The sequence below is a fragment of the Channa argus genome, chromosome 12 (genome assembly GCF_033026475.1).
Source record: "Channa argus isolate prfri chromosome 12, Channa argus male v1.0, whole genome shotgun sequence".
NCBI classification, from domain to species: Eukaryota; Metazoa; Chordata; class Actinopteri; order Anabantiformes; family Channidae; genus Channa; species Channa argus.
In genome coordinates, this window is record NC_090208.1 from 19,941,803 (window position 1) to 19,961,006 (window position 19,204).

The 19,204-nt window shown below is 38.4% G+C and overlaps 1 protein-coding gene across 14 annotated transcripts in view; it reads right to left on the reverse strand.

Annotated features, from left to right (window-relative positions):
- dysf (dysferlin, limb girdle muscular dystrophy 2B (autosomal recessive)) overlaps nucleotides 1-19,204 on the reverse strand; it is an 86,090-nt gene that overhangs the window by 22,728 nt on the left and 44,158 nt on the right. For 7 of the 14 annotated variants that reach the window (XR_010915691.1, XM_067523282.1, XM_067523279.1 and 4 more), the window contains 3 exons: nucleotides 12,965-13,024; nucleotides 6,713-6,724; nucleotides 5,160-5,258 (listed from right to left, as the gene is read on the reverse strand). Coding sequence is in view for 13 of the 14 variants with exons in the window: in XM_067523282.1 (XP_067379383.1) it covers nucleotides 5,160-5,258; nucleotides 6,713-6,724; nucleotides 12,965-13,024 (171 nt within the window). In the remaining variant the exon portion in view is untranslated. The remainder of the gene's footprint in view (nucleotides 1-5,159; nucleotides 5,259-6,712; nucleotides 6,725-12,964; nucleotides 13,025-19,204) is intronic. The other 7 variants (XM_067523290.1, XM_067523280.1, XM_067523291.1 and 4 more) reach the window with 2 other exon arrangements.

Genomic DNA, 19,204 nt, shown 5'->3' on the forward strand with positions numbered 1-19,204 from the left:
AAGGGGCCTGCTAGAAAAGAGCAATGCGGGAGAAGAAAAAGGGAGGAGGAAGATGAGAGGGATGAAGGCTGTATTGTCAGATTTGGGTGGAGAAGGGTAAAGAGTTGGGAAAGCAAGGCGAAGATAGGGGGAGGAACAGGGGAAAAAGAGTGATGATCCCGATGATGTAAACTATAGAAAGGTTTGGAAACAGCGCTTAATTTCAATACTCCAACACCAAACCCAGTAACAAGGGAAAGGGAGCCAAAGTGATTGCAGGGTTGATAGTTGATCCTATCACACACACAGAGAAAATAATTATACTGTAAATGTGTACTAACCGACAAAAAATAGTTCCTTTGGTTATCAACAATATGTATGTCTTACTAGTTTTTAACAAGTTAGACATAACTGCAAGGTCAGTTAATTCACCTTAAAACAATCAATTGACAACAAAACAAGCCATTAGTGTATGTTATTGGTGAGTGGGGAGCAGCAGTGCATTCAATTACGGTGAAAAGATGCAAAGTATGTAAGTATTAGCAGAATTTGGGAGTGTGGTTAGAAACTGTAAGTAAAAAGAACTTGAATAAATCACTTAATGGCTGTTTGAAGCACTTGAGTCACAAAAAAAAGCAAATATGTTGTCTATTTAGTTTAGTTTAGTTTACATTGTGTGTAGCCAGGATAGGCAGACACCTGTAGTAAATATGATGAAATTGCTCTTTTTTGGTGAGGTAGCCAGTATTAATTTTGGTAAATACATTTGTTGTCCTAAGAATTCCGACTATGCTGTAGCTAGTAAGTTTCAATCTGAGAAATAAAATGCTATTTCCTGATGGTTTCACTGCAATTAGCTTCTGTGATCAAATAGACACACAGACTAGATTTATGTTGCTTAAAAGATCACAATCCAGATCACTGATAGAAAATAAAAGGAAATACAAATGAAACAAATAGTGTTTCAATTTCTGTGTTTTTATATTAAATGGTTACAGAGAAAACTAGACAAGTAAAGACTTTTCAAAACGGCTGTTTGTATAAAAGGTAACACTGAGGTTGAGGAGGTTAGAGGTGTGAAAGCTTTAGGAAAAGCTGAGATGATGCCAGTGTGGAAGTGTGAAAACACTAGCTCACTGGAGTACAACTAATCCCTGTCCTCCCACACCAAACCCAGTACCAGGGGAGAAATGGGGGGAGAAGCTGAAATGAAAGAGGAGGGGGACAAGATGAAAAGGGACAGAACAGGCTGAACCAAGTCCTAGCAAGGATGGGAACAGCAGTGTCTTTGTGACATCACCAAAACTAACTAATTCTGCTGTCAACGAAGAAGGGAGGAAGAGAGTGGGTAGATTGAAAAAAAGACAAGTGAGGAGGGGGTAGGAGTGTGGACAGAGGGGGGTGTGACAAGAACAGAGAGCCTGGGACTTAACTGAATATGGTGAGAAGGGAGTGTAATCAACAGTATAAGTTAAAGTTAACGTATCAGTGTTTCAGTTAATGTCATGTTCTGTCTGGCAGCCGTAATAGAGGTCAACAGGTATTCTGACAGTCTTCATTAAAGTGCTACTTCAAATGCAAGCAGGATTTAAAGTTATTTTTTGTTTTTAAAAATAATTTTCCCAAACGTATGTATATTACTGTAGAGAAGTGCAGTGGGTCCCTCCTGTGAAGTCAGATTCACACAACAGCTCTGGCAGAGGTGCAGATTCTAAATTATTGAGTGAGTCAGAGAACGTCCGTAATTACTTTTTTGATTAGTGACCTCTTTAAAATTCTTATTTTTTGTGATTTGACAATGATTAATATCTGTGCTGTATATAGTGTGGCCGAAGTAGCACACAGAAAGAGGTAGAAGAGCATGACGCAGCAGGGAGAGGGAGGGCTGGGCTGAGTGGAGAAGAGCTGATCGATTTCATGTCTACAGCTACCTTATGATTTTATTTTATATAACATAGACAGAATATGTATTTAATTAATGACACATCTAATTTATTTTATGTTTGCTGGTAAAGTAATGCGATGAGTCCAAATAAGTCTCTATTCACTTGTTCACTATTCCCAGTATAACACACAATAAGTAGTTTAATGAAAAGTGAGCTGTAAGTTGAGATTTCCAACACTCATTAATCATCATTAATCATCTCCAAAATTGGGTGTGGGATGGTACATGACATTTGCAGTACTTTTTTCATTGCACTGTAGGTGTTTTCAGAGCACTATACAGTGAACAGATGTACACACTTAACATTTAGGGACCACAAGGCAAAGTATATAGTGCACTATATAGTGAATAGGGGGTGATTTTGGACACAGTAGTGATTTAGCTAGTATATTGTACTGTATATGTAGCAGCGGTTAGCATCACCTGACTCTGAAGCTCTAAAACTAGATTGTTTACATTTTATCTGATGGGAGAAGACAGAGTCAGAATTTTTGAATCCTTACCCTTAAGCTCACGATACAGTTTCTCTGCTGTCTGCCTCTGCTATGTGTCTGACCGAAGGCAGGACATTACAGTCAAATGTAAGAAAGATATTGGGTCTGTGGCTCTGCTATTGCATATATTAATCATGGAATTTTATAATAAGTAGTCAGTTTCTTACTATACCATCTATTTCTTACCATTTCTTACTATACCATCAGTACCATTTGTCCATTCCTATATTGATAAGATGAAAAAAATTGTACAATAGTGTCCAATAAAGTGTCAGTACATAAAACCTGTAATTGACGTGCAATTAATCATGGAACTATAACAGTCATGCATTAACCGCAATTGAAACTTTATGTTGACCCTCACATTTTTGTGTATATTTTTTAGAGGATCAAATTGAACAAAGCAATTTGTTTGGAAACACATCTGAATTTATGGGCATGTAATATTAATTATAGGTAAGTTACTGCCATTGTACAACCAAGTTACTGTGCTGGATAAATTTAAGAATATATTTAGTCATTTTTGTAGCTCGGTTTCTAGTGGTATTGTCAGACTAATTGCTAAATCGATCGTGCAAGGGCAAATATTGTACAGCCGCAGAAAATAATTGAAACAGAAACGGTAAGGTGGCAGAAAATAGGCTACAATAAAATTGACGCTGAGAGGAAGGGGTGAGTCTATGAAGAGAAAAGGACCTCAGGTCAAAGCAAACCTGGAAACTGTCTCAGCTGACAGTGACAAGTCAAAGGTTGTCAAAGGGCAGAAAAAAAAAACAGAAAAGGTAGAAAGGCAATAAGAAAAGAGGTGGCAGCATGGGGTGAGGCGAAAGTAAAGGAGGTTGGAAACAGATCTGAGCAAATGATTTGTCAAAGGAAAGAATGGAACATGAGCGCAGATGAGGGAGGGGATAAATAAAAATGAAATGCTGGCACAGAGTTGGTGGAAGGGGGGACTGAGGCGAGGGTGAAAGTTAGGCAAAGCGACGGTGGAACCTATGGCTCATTGGTCATTTTACCAGTTTCCATCCAACTGTCAAGTGAATTTTGAGCAAAGATTTGAAATGTCGCAAAAACTCAAAGCTAACTTAGATGTGTTTCCATTAGCCAGGGTGCAACCATTTAATAGGCTTCCTGACTGAAAAAATACACCCTCGAGAAAAGTGGAATAGAAACTTTTTATGGGTTAATGACTATTGGGCAAGCTCTTATTGTTCTCTATCGTGCCATTTTGTTTTAGCTAACTGTTAATGCTTTCATCTGAAAAAAGAAAGAAATGTACTTTTATACACCACCACGTGTTGTGACTTTTCTGGAACATTCTTCGTAGGAAATTTTTAAATACCTTTTCATTAGAATGATCTTTAATGTCTTTCAAAATGTATCATATAATTATTTTGCATACACAGTGTAGATAATGTTCTAGCACCAATTAAGAAGGTACATACTTGTTCACCCTTTGTATTACATGAATACACGCAGAAAACCTACAGTTTCAGAATTAATCAAAAGCAGAGTTTCACAGACAACAAATATCTGTGAAATGGCTGTCAAGGGAAAGGTTAGATATGTAACCATACAGAAATAACGAAAAGGCCAAATTCTGACATGATTAGTCATTTGTTTGGGCATCAGACAAGAAGGCTGACGTGTGCTTTGAGTCCCGGTGGAAGAAAAGGTCAATGTTTGGGCCAAGAGAATTGGGATAAGGGTTGAGTAGAGCGTGGGTGATGGCGGAGGACCTCCTGGGAAGACGGATGAATCGTGGCAGACTTTGGAAGAACAAGACTAAAGACAGACAGTCAATGTGATGGCTCATTTTGGACTTGTCAACACTGGAGCGGGGCCTCTTTCCCTAAATTTGTCCCACTGCGGCATTCCTAAGGCAAGTTTACCCTGACTCATCGGTGTCATTCGGAAAACGGACTGAATGTCACGACACAGGGCTGCGGCATGAGAAGAGAGGGGGAGGAGGGGGGAAGGATGGATATACTGATGGAGGAAACTGGCAGAAGACCAAAAATGTGATTTAAATGTTGACGCTTGGGGCAACGAGCAAATCAATTGAATAAATTAGAACAAAGAACTGCATCGTCTCCATCATCTTCATGTTTCCCTCTCCTGGTTTCCTGTTATTTACCATTTTTGCACTCTTTCATTGTCTCTTCTTTCTTTCTTTTTTTTAATCTTTACCAACAGACACACATGCATAATTGTAGCCTGGTTTTGCATCTACACAGACATGCATAGAAAAGAGACAGGAACGAATTGGATTTTAATATAGTGGTGAGAGTTGCTTTTGAGCATTAAATCTGTGATGCCCACTGATAACCTGGTAGTGTGGTATACACCCTTTATACATTACCACTGCAAGTGTAAATAACAGCTGGACACAGAGTAGAACAGTAGAATTTCATTAAAACATATATGTAGGAAATAAAGATTCTAAGTTGCTGCTGTTGTTGCTTATGACATGTCCGAGTTTTTTGGATGTGGAATTGTGGGTCAAATAGATAACCTGCTGGGGCTTAGTAACTTAGTATCACCTGGTAAATCCTGATAATGAACAAAAAAAAAAAAAAAAACATTATCAAAGTATTATTGAATATTTCAGATCAATCATCTAATAAAAACACTGATACAATGTTTTTTTGAAAGAAAAGTGTAATGAAGCTTTTACATTTTACATACACACGCGCGCACACGCACACACAAACAAACACACCATTCTTTTACACTCTTACCTTCAGAGTGTCAAATCCTCTGTCCAGATAAGCCCCACACTTGTTTTTCTCTCCAGTTGAAGCATAGAACTTACTCCACCAGTCCATGAACTCTTCTCCCTGTTGGTCACATATTCAGAGGTCAGAGGTTGTGATGGCTACATACAATCTGTAAAAGCATTAAAACAATAAGGATAAAATGATTTAAACCTATGTAACATTTAGATTTGCTATTGATTAAAATCTTGTTCCTTCAGTGTTTGCAATGATTAAATTTCTATGTCATTATTTCATTCCAAACAGCCCGGCCCAGTCAGACTGAGAAAAATTACTTCAAAGTTCATTTCCTTTGCCAACTAGAAGTACTGTGGCTACTGAAACAAGTCCCACATCATTGATGGGTATAATTGAACTTCTTTAATGACCTTTGACCTTAAAAGCACATTAAAAGCCGTGTAGCAAAAGAATGATCCGACTTCTCATCATTTTTCCAATGATGCATTGCAACTTGCAGTAAGCCAACTCACGTCAACACAAGTACAAATTGCCTCTGGTGGCACTGTGTCATTAAGGTCATGGTACAGTATATGTGCTTTGTGAGGCAATGGAAACGGGCAACACTGGGATGGGAACAGGAATAAAGTGGACAAAACCAGAAGAAACATGTTATGGCAAAAAATAAAACAGAATATACTAAATCTATGTTTATGTATGAATGAAAAGAATCCTTTGAGTGGTTTGCTCTGAGCTTTTTCCATCACTTCTCTGTTACAAATAAATATTCTGTGGGCACAGAAATATTTGTTATGGATGGTTAAAGCTTGGACTGAATTTATTTAGTGTTCAAATTTAGCTATTTTGTCTGTTCATGTTGTCAGATTCTTGCACTTGTTATGTCACTTGGTTGTACAATGTGTGTGGTCAACATCACTGACTGAAAGCAGAACTTTTCTACAGGGACAACAAATTCTTTGAAGTGAACTTTGATTTGTTTGGGGACAGTGGCCTTGACGTTTAACCTCCTTGACCGTTATATGCGATTTAGGAATCGGGGAAGACATGTTACACAACTAAGTACAGCATGCCTGACATTCAAATAGCTTCTGAAACCCTGCCCGTCTACATGTTACCACCATCAGATTAGGGATAAAAGGCTGTGTCCAACCATTGCGGTAGATTTTTATAACAGACCATTCTACATTCACATGCACTTCACTCTGGAGCCAAGGTGGATGCAATTTCAGATGATGCTTGCTGCCATGGGAGCACTGTCTTGTAGAAGATAAATGTACATCATTGTATAAGAATGCTTGCTACTAAAATGCATGCAGACAATGTTATAAGAATAGGCAAAAAATTTATTTAGTATAAAAATACTATTTTGGGATAAAGTAAGAACATACCAATCGTATGTTTAATGCATAAATCCAGACAGAGTAGTAATGTTGGTAAAACCTCAGGGTATAACAAAACTTTACACACCCACATTGCTGCATTATACACTGTGGTCAGTGAGGGGAGACCAGAAATTATCACTTTCTTACATGAAAAAACAAATAGGCTGACCAACTTACCCACTGTACCATCTAGTGTCCGCATTAAAAGTAAGAGACTGGTCAGACAGAAATTAAATTTCATCATATACTGTACACTCAATCAATGCAGACACATAAATGCTGACAAAATGTAACCACACACTAAAATAACAGAATTAAACACAATTCAAATAGCTTTTCAACACATTTCTTAATACTTGTTCTTATAACACATTGTGGGTTTCATTCCAAAATGACACACACACCATTTGAAAAAAAAAAAGAACCATAATAAATCCTTCTATTACAAAATGACTGCTGGCATGAAAGTAAAGACTGTTAAAGTCTTACTATTAGAGCCATGACTCATGGTGTGACTGGCGCTTACAATGTCGTTGTGTTTTGAAGGATAAAATTTCTGTTTTTGAAATGTTGACTGATGTCTTTTTGTGGTTTGGATTCAAGTCATTTTGATTTATATTACATGAATTTTGGGAGATATACAGTATGCCATTTTTGAATGAAACCCTGCTACCCTGTGTTTGTATCAAGAACTTTATTTTCTCAAGTGTGAAGCGGTGCCATCCATCAAAGTTACTATAACTCTGTTCACATTGGCAACATCGAAGAGGGAACTTTTTAAAGGTTTTAAGTATTTTCTCACAGAAGCAAAAACTCTCGTAGTGTGTATTGATGGCAGTCTGCTGGCCGTGGCACAATGAGGAAAGGACTACAAAGATGGGGAATACCGAGGGGACAGATCAAACTACCAGCCTGCCCCCACACACACACACACACACACGCACACACAAAACACACATGTCACACATGTCACATCAACCCGTCCCTGCCTTGCAACCTTCAACCCTCCGAGGAACACTCAAGCTTAAAACACTCTTGTGACGCATGCACCACTTTTTCCTTTATGGGTGATGTAGACACAAATGTAGAACAAAAGTGCTTTTATGGCACTGGGTTGGTGTGGAATCCCCTTTCTCCTACTTCCCACAGACTTAGACACACACACGCACACATACTTATGAACACATACAGCAATGGGGGAACTATGGAATTCCTCATTTTTCCAAAGTGGCAGCATGGCATGGAAAAGGGCAGCACGTGGTGTTTAACTAGGACATGACACACACACTCACACACACACACGCATGGGCTCTGTGTCTGAGGCGTGAAGTGTCTGGTGTGTGTTAATGTGCCCTCTGTGTGCAACTGCATCGATGACAGGGGTGCCAGAATATATATGTGTGTGTGTGTGTTTGTGTGCATGTGTGCACACGTGCATGGCCACCAGTATGTGTCACGGTGCGTTTACTCAAGTCCACAACTCCGAATTCAGACAGATTAGGGCCATCGGTGGAGCTTTCCATACTGCAGCATGTATTAAGCATACGCTCACTAGATTGACCACACACACAAACACACACATACACAGCCTGCAGTGGTCTGTTCAGGGTGTCAGTGTGGTTTGCAGTCTATCATTACGCCCTGCGGGGTAAGCCAGGCTAACCAAACCAGACTGGCATTGCCAAGACCTCTGAAAGACAGGATTTACATAAGAGCTCTGTGCTGTTTCACAAAAGCTTTTTTGTGGGGAAATCCCTTGCAAAGCAGGGTCAGAGGTCAAAGCAGCAATCCTGGAAGCTAGAAGAGGTTGGGCAGCTGTGTAAAAATTACATGGTCTAAACTCAGAATTGATGGGACATTGAGAAGTGTTTTGTTGACTCATTAACTCAATTTATCACCAAAAAATTGCTCCCAAACAAATATGGATGGAAGAAAAATTAAAGACCATGGATCATTACCAGCCTCCATACAAGCTTCAGTGAATAAAGTTGTTGAGTTAACAACCCGCAGACTGTTGGCTCTCTATGGCATCTGATTGGCCAACCTGGATTATTGGACACTGGAAGTTTGCAACGGTTACAAATGATTTGAATTGGGGTTTTAAAAATGCTGACTTTCTTAACCACAACTGGAGGACATCTACTGGTCTTGTCTAGGACAAGCGTCTGTCTAGGTCTAGAAATTTGGATTTCATATGATCCACCACCTGAAAAATGTGGAAAGACTCAGATCAATGTTTCAGCAAAGCCGTTTGGTTCTATCATTCCGTCCACTGTGGTTTCAATGTAGAGCACCAAACCTCAAGTAAAAATCTGTGGCACTTTCACATAAATAAATGTCTTCTTTGCTATCGCTGATTGACATTACACTGTAGTGACTCAATCCTATCCAGTTTCTGAACCCTTTTCCATTCCCACCACACACTACACCCTTTTCTTTTCAAATTCATTGAACATGCAGGAAATGATGTTTAACAGATTTCTGGCTAGTTTGGAAAACACCAAAGAAGCATTAGCAGAGAGAGCCAACATTGCAAGTGAAGAATCACCGCTTCCAAGCCAATCTCAGCAACAGTTACTTGACTTTAATCTGAATAAGACATTTTGCACCAATGAAGCGCACATTCCCATTCCTCCCCAGGGGGATGGGTTAAATGCAGAAAACAAACTTCATTGTAACATGTATCTGCTCAATGATGACAATAAAGTCTCTATTCTACTGTATGATTGCTCCAAAGGCTTCACAACTCTTTTTAAAACAAGAAACGTGATAATAAAGGTTATAAATGCAACCACATTGACATACACGCACTTTTAAAATGGGTATGGAACACAAGCTAGGACACCAAGCAGTTTTGGGGCAACATTAACAATTTGATGAGGAATGTTCCAATCCCACCTTATCCTACTCTAAGTACAAGTACCTACATTTGAGTACTTGACAGTACCAAGTTGTATAGTACTAAAGTGTGGTGCTTTTAGTATGAGTTGCTAGACAGTAAAATCCTCAATCAATTCTCTGCAAAGTTAAGCAAAAGACAGAGACTGCCAGACAGTGGTTGGTCCTAACAGTAGTGGGGTCAAACCTGAAGACTAAGACTTTGTTCATATTTGTTTCTACCAATTGTCAATAATTTCAAGTCTGTAACAGTCTGGAAGGAGCACAGTTGACTACTAGAAGTTCTGGGGTAGACACACTCACAAATCCCATGAAAACAGAATCTTCTGCCAAAACAAACATGGGGGCCACCAGGGTTTTGTAACTAGAGCAACTTTCAATAAAAAGAACAAAACAAAAGCAAACAAAGCACAGATTTAGTGTGAGAGTCTGGATGGTGACTTATGGACCACACAGCCTGTAGATTCTACAGAGGAATATAAAGGGAAAAAATGTACAGTAAAGTTCTACTTACTGTAGGTGTCCCCCTGTTGTCACTAATGACAGCCATAAACATTAAAGTTGTTTAAAATAATCTTCAGAAATATGAAAATTAATGTTAGCAATTTGATCTTGCTGTCTGTTTTAGTTTTGTCAGTGTCACTTATCGTAAAACACCTCCAAACCACTGACATTTGTCAAGTTCCACTTAGCTGCTCAACCTACATGAGATTAACATATTATGTTAATTAACTTATTATGTTAATCTTGTATGCAGTAACAGTGGTTTTCCAAGTACAAGTACACAAGGGCAGTAACAGAGGAGTGTAAGTTTACTATTCGTTGTTCTTAAAGCTGTTCTGGGCTCCAACAATAAGTGGGGGGAAATGGGGAAAATTAAACTTGGAAGTACAGAGGCAGGTCATGTCTTTGTTGGTCCATTACTACTTCCAATACCTCATATTACACACCTTTTTGACCTGTTGTTAATAATAAATTTTTAAGCAGTTTTAATCACATTTAACCTATAGTTAAGGCTGAAATCTAGAAGTCTGGTAAACTGCAAATGACTAAATGATTAGGAGATAGACTAAGAAAAAAAAAGCCGACCACAGACATCTGGCATGCAAAGCTAACTGAACTTATAACTTATAAAACCCCTGTCATGCAGAAGTGCGTGGACATATTTGGATGACATTCTGGGCAGCGCATGTGCAGCTTCCAGACTCTGGAGGTGAACAGCAGCTTACATCAGTCTGCGGCTGAAATTAGCAGAACAAGAAAAACAATAATGATTTAGTAAGCTATTTTCACATCGTGTTTCTGGCCATAGTGTCATTATAGGGCCATAAGTATGTGTTTCATAAACCCCCCAAAATGCCACAAAGTCACCTGGCGTGAAGCCATCTCAGTTAGTTTTTCTGGTTTGAAAGTTGCCTGGAAGGATTTATAGAACTGGAGGCAAAATACAACATTTTTAAAGTGGGATTTTAACCAAACTTGACTGGCTTTTGGCAATAAACTGGAATAGTTTTGATGAGAATTAATGGAAGAAGAGAGGCGAACTAAAACCACAATTATTGAAGGGGCACAAATACATTACAGATAGAAATCATAGACACAAAAATCCTGTTATATGGAAGTGACCTGAACCTATGCAAAGAGTGAAAAGCCATAAAAAGCAGGGGGTTTAGATTGACCTATAAAAAATACTATCATCAAGACTGGATGCTGCAGATAAAACGTGACAGAAAATGTTCATTTTCCACTGGAGCAACACTGGATCTTAAATATCTTAAAGGGGGGTCGGTGCCTCAGTGGTCTGAGGAGCCATGATGCTACTGACAGCCGATGTTCTTAAACTCTTCCAACTCTGAAACTAAATCTGACTGATCAGCCCTGGAAGCCGCCCCACTGAACACACACTCTGCTGCAGTAACCTGGTAATCATCAGACATACGCCCATGACCCGCTTTTTGGTCTCAACCCAGAGATTAACAAGCAAGGATTTACAGCACATGAGAGAGCGAGCTTTCTTTTTCTGGTGCCATGAGATATTAGTCCTCCCCTCTTTTTCCTCATTGTTGTCAAACTTTTTCTGATTTCTTTCCTTCCCTCTGCTTCTTAACTCTCTCTCAGTGATCCATCCCTCCCCCAATCTTTAGCAACTGTCTGCTTACACAGGCTTGTGGTATAGAGGATCTATAGCAGCTCTGTTGACTTTGGCCCTAGCCAGACAGAAAGCCAAGGCTTTAAGTTGACTTGTTTCAATATCAGACCCTTAATAAAACAAATATCTTTGTTTGGAGAGAAAGAAGTCACCCCCAATTACTGTCGAGTGAGGAGGGAGAAATCACTACTTGATGTGTGTATTTGTGTGCACAGTCTGGACCAGGTCAAGCAAAGTCTTCAAATTTAACCTGGCTTAGATAAATAAAATGGAAGAATGTAACAAGGAGCGTGGTCGCCCGCTCAAATCTGGGATCACATTTCCCCTGTAACCACAAGGCTCGGCGTGTGTCGCTCTGTAAAACCCAGATTTCTTGGGTAAAACGTATTTTCCTGATCAGAGACCAAAAGAGCAAAATGTAAAAAGTTTCTTGTTTCATCTCAGTACTAAAGCACCAATTTCTACATCTTCATCGCATTCCTTCCAGCCTCATTTCTCTGCAGACAGCGTTATCCATCAGTGCCTTACTTAAAATAAACTTCATCAATAAAGGGTTTTCATTCTAAAATTAGATCTCTGCTATATAAGCACAGCAGTGTGGGCTTTCTGCAGCTCCTTATCAAAAGGTGAATATTTTCGCTGATCATTTTACAATACATGCAAAAGAAAGATGTTTTGGAAACAAAATACAGTTTCTTTTAGTGCCAAGATTTTTGTTGAGGTTTGTGTCTGCCCCTGAAAAATTAGTTGCTTAGAAACTTTTTTTTTTTCATGGCCGAGTTTCATTGTGGATGAGAAGAAGGAATGTGTTAAATAAGAAAAGCAATGTTCGGTTGCTTCGTGTTTGATAAACTGTCAGTATTACAGCAACTCTAGACTGGGCTTGTTTGGGGCTGTCTAATTTCCCCAAGTATCCCAGCTCTAGCATAAACTAATTCAAACAAGTATCTAGAGTTGAGCATGGATTTTTTTATGTAAACAGATGCATAAAAATCTAGTTTAAAATATGGTGAAGTAAAGAGAGGACAGGCAAAATGTCTAAATATAGTAGCCTTGTGTGCCGGATTGTTTTTTTTTAATGCGTATGAACTGTGATGTTTGTTAAGTACGATTTAAATTATAGACATGTAATTATGTTTAAGAAATTTGCCCTGTTTGTTGCCAATGTGAACAGATCTGCATTATCACACTTATTGTTTCATAATTTGCATGTAAATGATGCTGAATGCGAAAAGAGAAAATAGAAAGTCTGAAAAAGATGATCTATTATCTTTAAGTATTATCTGTAAATATATGTAAAGAATAGCACAGATGAATAAGTTAAAATCAGGAATTTAAATATGAATGAATGAAATTAGTTAAAAGATGTGTTTGTTACCTACATTAAGACTGGAACTAGAAGCAGAAAGGTTAATGATAGCTGAACTGGCTCCGTCTGCAAGCTATACACATGCAAAAATAAAAAAATCAAACACAATTTCAGGTTAGCTTATGAAGAAGTGTAGCATCTTGTGTACAAAAGGACACATTGTTTGTAAGAGTCAGTTAGAAATACATTGAAACACACTGTATTTGTTGACAGTAACATGATTAGACATTATTCATAAACATAACCAAACATATCAGTGACTCAAAAACAGGAAAACAACACAATTACCATTATCAGTTCCCTCAAACTCCGACAAATATTCAGTGTTTTCTGATTTAAGAAATGATGAAATAACTGAGCCTATACTGAAATCAACTGGATGCAACAGAGCACGAGTTAGAAAGACAAAGTGCTTACATTAGGCCACAGAGGTACTGAGACGATTGAGGAAAGGTAAGGATGCATCCACATGTGTTCTATAAACTTTGTTTGGGCTTCTATAAATACTCTTAATATCAACAGTCAGACTAGCCATTTACTTTTGTAATGAAGACCTTGATGTGGGTGTACACTTGACTTAAAATAAGAGAAATTAGCTTTTTGTTCTCTGGAGAGAACTAAAAGTGTTGACACCTACCTCCAATATTACTCCCCACACTTCTAAAGCTCACCAAGTAATATATTAAACATTATTTTATTGATATGTTAAATAACATTGTTATATGGGGTGTTTCCAAGTTCCAGGCTTTATGCTAAATTACTAAAATGTTTAAAGGAGAAATTGTCAAGTGTCAATAAAAAGGACACATCCTTCAAAAGGACAATGTGCATCTTCACTGCCTCACTTCATTCAGTGGAGTGGTATGTACGGCTGATGAGTTTTAATGGTTTGCATATTTTTATTTGGACAACAATGGAGGTCAAATGCACAGATAAATAAACTAATCCAGGTTGCCGACGGACTTTATACCAGTTTTATCCCCATACCAGTGTGTAGTATGGGGATTAGTAAAAATACAATCCATTTAGAAAGTGACCAGAGGTATCTTCTAAAGGAACATCTGTTTAGATTGTCTGCTAGGAAAAACATCAGATGATGAAGAGGGTAAAAAAAAATATAATCCATCCATCCCTCTATTATATGTGTAATGTTCATCCTGTTTAGGGTCACAGCTGGCTTTTGTGCCTAACCTTAACTGTAGTTGTTTCTTAACATAACAGTACCATGAAGTTGTTTTCCTTAAGACTAATGTAGTTATTTTGTGGATATAAAGTTGTTCCTGTCTTGTCAAAAGGTGATGCTCCTGGAGCTTCCAATGCCGATGCCAAAGTGCACCTGCCAAATAGTGGCGCTCCAATAGTAACACCAAAGGGTGCCGAAGGACGTACAAAGCGGCTCAATTTGATGCCTTAGGAAGCGTCAATATCTGACGCTGTAGGATGAGAACGTGTTGGAGGAAACCCAAGCAAGCACAAACAGAAAATGCAAGCTCCACACAGAAAGGCCACTGCCAGCCAGGGAGGGAAACCCACGGCCTTCTAGCTGCCCTAACCACTACACCACCATGCTACCTGTGCAAAATATCACAAACAAAATGTTAGCATTACAATCAATACAGGATAATAAATGTAGGTGTGCACCACTATCAATTACATGTCCTCACCTTCATAAAATAATGGCCTAATTTATATTTTGACAAAAGTGATTTTTTTTTGCCTTAGTCATCTTTTACTCTCTGTTTCATTAAGGTATTTTATGAAAAAGTTGAAAAAGTTTTTTGGAACGTTTTTTTATACAAACCAATCACTTAAACAATGCTGAAGTTGTTAACCAGTATTTGCAGTCGCTACATAAAAGTGATTAACTGTTCAGCCCTGATTCATATTCTGTGAACATCTTAAGTCAACAAGCGTGCAAAACTTCTGGCTGTCACCGCAAATTCATCCTATTGTTACATTCTGTTATTGTTTTGATGTCAAAGCACTTTAATGGGATGGGGGTGTTAACGTCAAGGCCTGTAAAGTAATTTCAACACCCTTCGTCGCAAACATAATGAACTTTAGTTTTGCTCACACTGTGCATTTTTGGACCTCCCATGTCACCATATATTTAGCGCCACTTCTTTCAAACACAATGAGACAACTGTACTGAGAAAACGATCTGTTTGTGTCATAACAACAATATATCTGAGATAGTCACATGATGCCTCTTCCCATGTTAAATAATGTTTTCATACAATATGTGTGTGAGTGTGTGTAAGAAGGCATGACAGTAAAAATGAAAGAACGCATTTGACCTCTTCATCTCTTCTTTGTAAAAATCTGTGTTTTTGGTTTAAAACGCTGCAGTGTGTGTAAATGTACGCGTGTGTGTCTATGGCAGGGGATAGTGTGGCGCCTGTGGGTTACGGGATAACAGGGACACACACAGAAATTAAATAAGAGAAACAGACCAGAGAGGGTTGGAAAGATCACAGAGGGGATGAGTGGTTGATGAACCACAACAATGATGAGAAGACGTTGGAAAAGAGGAGGATAACTTGAGAATACCCTTAAATGAGCCACCACATTAAAACGTCTGTCAGCTTGATGAATAGAAAAAGAAAGAATGAGAAAATTAATTAAAGGGGTAAAGAGAATTACAGAAAGGCACACAAAGAGAACAGGAGAAAAGATAAAAACAATTATAGTAGAGGTGCAGAGGGAGATATAGCAAAATTAAGAAGCGGCACAAATATAAAATACAACATCGCAGGCATAAAAAAGCTCACTTTTTACAGAGGAAGGAAGGAGAGAACAAAGGTGTGCAGGAAAAGAACAGCAACACAAAGGAGGAAGGAAAAACGAAAGTGAAGAAGACAGAAGGCAAGTAAGAAAAGAAAAGGAATTGCTTGAATTTTCAAGGAAGGAAATAGGAAAATGGGAAAAGAAAGAAAGAATGAAAAAGTTGTAATGAGGTAAGAGTGGGGGAAAAGAACAAAAGAAATAGTGTATGAGGGATGAAGAGAGCCAGACAGGAAGAAGTGTAAAAAAGCAAGAAAAAAGTGAGAAAGAGGTTCGGTATAGTAAGTACTTGGAAGTACTTTTGCAAGTAAGTACCTGTGCAAGGATGGAGCAGTAGAAGGAAATGAAAATGAAATGAAGGAAAAGGAAGAAGTAAATGTAAAATAGAAAGAAGCAAAGACAGAAAGCATAAGGAAATTAGCAAAAAAAATAAATAAATAAAATCAAAAAATGAAAGAGAAAGTACGGAGTGAATGGGATTGAGCAGGCTGCGCAAGAGACAAACTGAAAGTTAAAAGAAGGTAACAAGGAAAGTAAGGGAGGAGATAAGAAAATAGGGGTAGATGGTTCCAGAGCAGTCCAGTGGGGATAATGAAACAGAGGACAACTAACAAGGAACAGACTCCCTGTGTTTGTTTATACACACTATAACACACAAACCACAGGGTCTGACTTGTACATCATCGACAGTAGCCGAGAGATGGGGTCAGATTTTCCCCTTCACGGAAAGACAAAGAAGAGAGGGAGGAGGAGGAGAAGAATGGTGGGATGGGAGAGAGAGAGGAAGAACACAGACAGACGTAGGTGAGAGGAAAGGAGGAGGATACAGGGGTTAAAGAACGAAGTGAAAGAATAAGAAAGATGTAAAGTAGCAGAAAACAGGAAAAGAAAAAGAGAATAGGAAATAGAGAGGAATGGTAAAAAAAAAAAAAAACGAGATAAGGACGAGAGAGAAAGACAAAAGACGAGATGCAAATGCACAAAGATATGATGAGAGAAACAAGTGAAGCAGGATAAGGAAAGAGAATGTGCGGGAATGGGGTAGGAAAGGTAACATGGAGATAGAAAAAAGAATGAATAGAGGAAAAGGAGAAAAGAAAATAGCAGACGATAAAAAGCAGGACTCATGATTAAAATGTGCTGATGTAGAAAAAAGGAAGAATTCCATGGAGAGGGGGAAAAAAAGGAGAAAAAGAAAAGAAGAGGCTGCAGGAATCATTTTATCCGTGCAGATGAGGGTGACAGGGCTCACGAGCTTAGAATTCTTTCCCAAAAGTATCAGACGTTGTCCACAAATTCACTGTCTTTAAATGTTACTTCGGTATGCTTCAATGGGCCAATCTGGTGGTTTTCCACGTTGTAACCCATTAACCTCAAATCCTGTAAACTTAAACGTTAGTGCAAAACATTTTCCAAAGCATGCCTTACTGTCTTTACCAATTTCTTAGCAGGCAGCCACTGGTTTGAAATCATTTCAGTTGAAAGTAAACACTATTGGACAATGACTTTTTGAGATTATAGAAACACTGATTGATTTTCACTATTTTTAACATTCATTGTTGCTGATTGGGATGTATAACTTAAATGTTTCTTGTCTTTGGGCCTTTCTTAAAAAACCCTCTAACCCTTGGAAATGGGGAGGTGGGAGGTATTTACATGGTTGAACTTTACCCAGTTTCCTAACATTAAGCAAGTTATTAGTGAACATAGCTGGGAGTTAAGCAGAATTTTTATATATTTACATTCATGTCTGAAATAATCAATTTTGTCCAGCCTTCTGTTGAAAGCAAAACTGACATCCACCACTCTTACCCACTGGCTTTGAACACTTAAAAAGGTCAGGCCAGGTCAATGATCAGTTTCATGAATGGACAGCAGTCACGCAGCAGTGCATTTCTATAAACTTAAGTGGCCAGGTTACAGTTGGCTCTCTAAAGTTAGATCATTTCTTAATTGCTGTTTAAAAGGGAAACATGGATTCTGTAATTAGGATAGGGGATAGGAAAAACACATTTTATGTTGAAAAATGTAGATTTTCAATCAGCTTTTCCAGCGTGCACAGGTTGATGACGTGAATGTGTGTATTTTGAGGATCCCAGTTATTCCGGTGCTGTTTAGGATCAGCTTAAATTCCTCACAAGAAGAGAAATTTAGTTGTGACTTACTCCACATACCACCTCCATATTTCATTCCACATTTTGACAGTAATTTCGCACTCCCTGAACTCTCTTTTCATCTTACTATTTTTAGTCAATTTAACAACAACATCATAAACACAGTAATGAGTGGTTGTGTTTTATTTTTTAATGGACTTCGGGGACCACAGTTTGATGACAGTACATTCCTAAGCCTGCCCAGCTCCTTCCAGTATTTGGTACAAATGCAATTACTTAAGAATAGCGGTGGTCTGTGTGTGTGTGTGTGTGTGTGTGTGTGTGTGTGTGTGTGTGTGTGTGTGTGTGTGTGTGTGTGTGTGTGTGTGTGCGCACGCGTGTGTTTATTATTTATCGGTTTGCAGTATTTATGTTTGCCCCCTCCAACAGAGGACATGTCAGCCTCATGCAGTCTGCCAAACTATAAGACCAAATTATGTTGTCTCCCAAGTCGCAGTCCTCTGTTCACTAGTACACACAAAGAAACCATTTAATAGACCCCAGCAGTGTGTGTCTCAGGGGATAAGAGGCTGTTTTTGTGTGTTTACAGACGTTGCATTTTCTATATCGACTGTAATTAACTGTATGCTCTGCACCCTTTTAAGTCGTTTAGCGGAAATCCTCACTTGACATATTTACAAAACAGGTTTAATAATTAGGCTATGAATGAAATACATGAGGAACTGTAATATCATGAAAAGATCATTGTTCTCAGTGTGGTGTTCCCTACAAGCCATGTTGTTTTGACATTGAAACAACATTTATAATCAGGTCTGGATTCTCATTTCACCCCTATACCAATATTGCTTCACTTATTCCGTTGTTTCTGTCATAATTACTATGCCTGTGAGAGTTTGGGCTGGAGCACTTCACTGTAACCTCTAATCTCTGGATTTTATCGTTTGAAACAGGAATTAGGTTAATTAGTAAATAGTTGCCATGTTTTTCCTTAACCAGCAGAAGAAAGAATAAAAGAAACTAGAAAAAAGAAAGGACAAAAAGGGAGTTAGAATAATTTACAATCACTGATCAGTACAAGTCTCATAGTTGCTGTGGCAACCACTGGCCACAGTGATGGCTGCCATGTCATCATGGCAGCACAAACACACACACACACACAAACACTGAAACATAGATAATAACTTTGCCTTTGTCACACTCACACAAAGATGCACATACAGCATTAACAAAAATATCATAACTCACACATACAAGCATTTGCCAAATTGCTGGATCCCTGGTTAGTAAACCACTTGCAGTAGTTTCAACTATAATTAAAGGCAAATGTCTTGTTCAAATTGTGCAGGAAGACATTC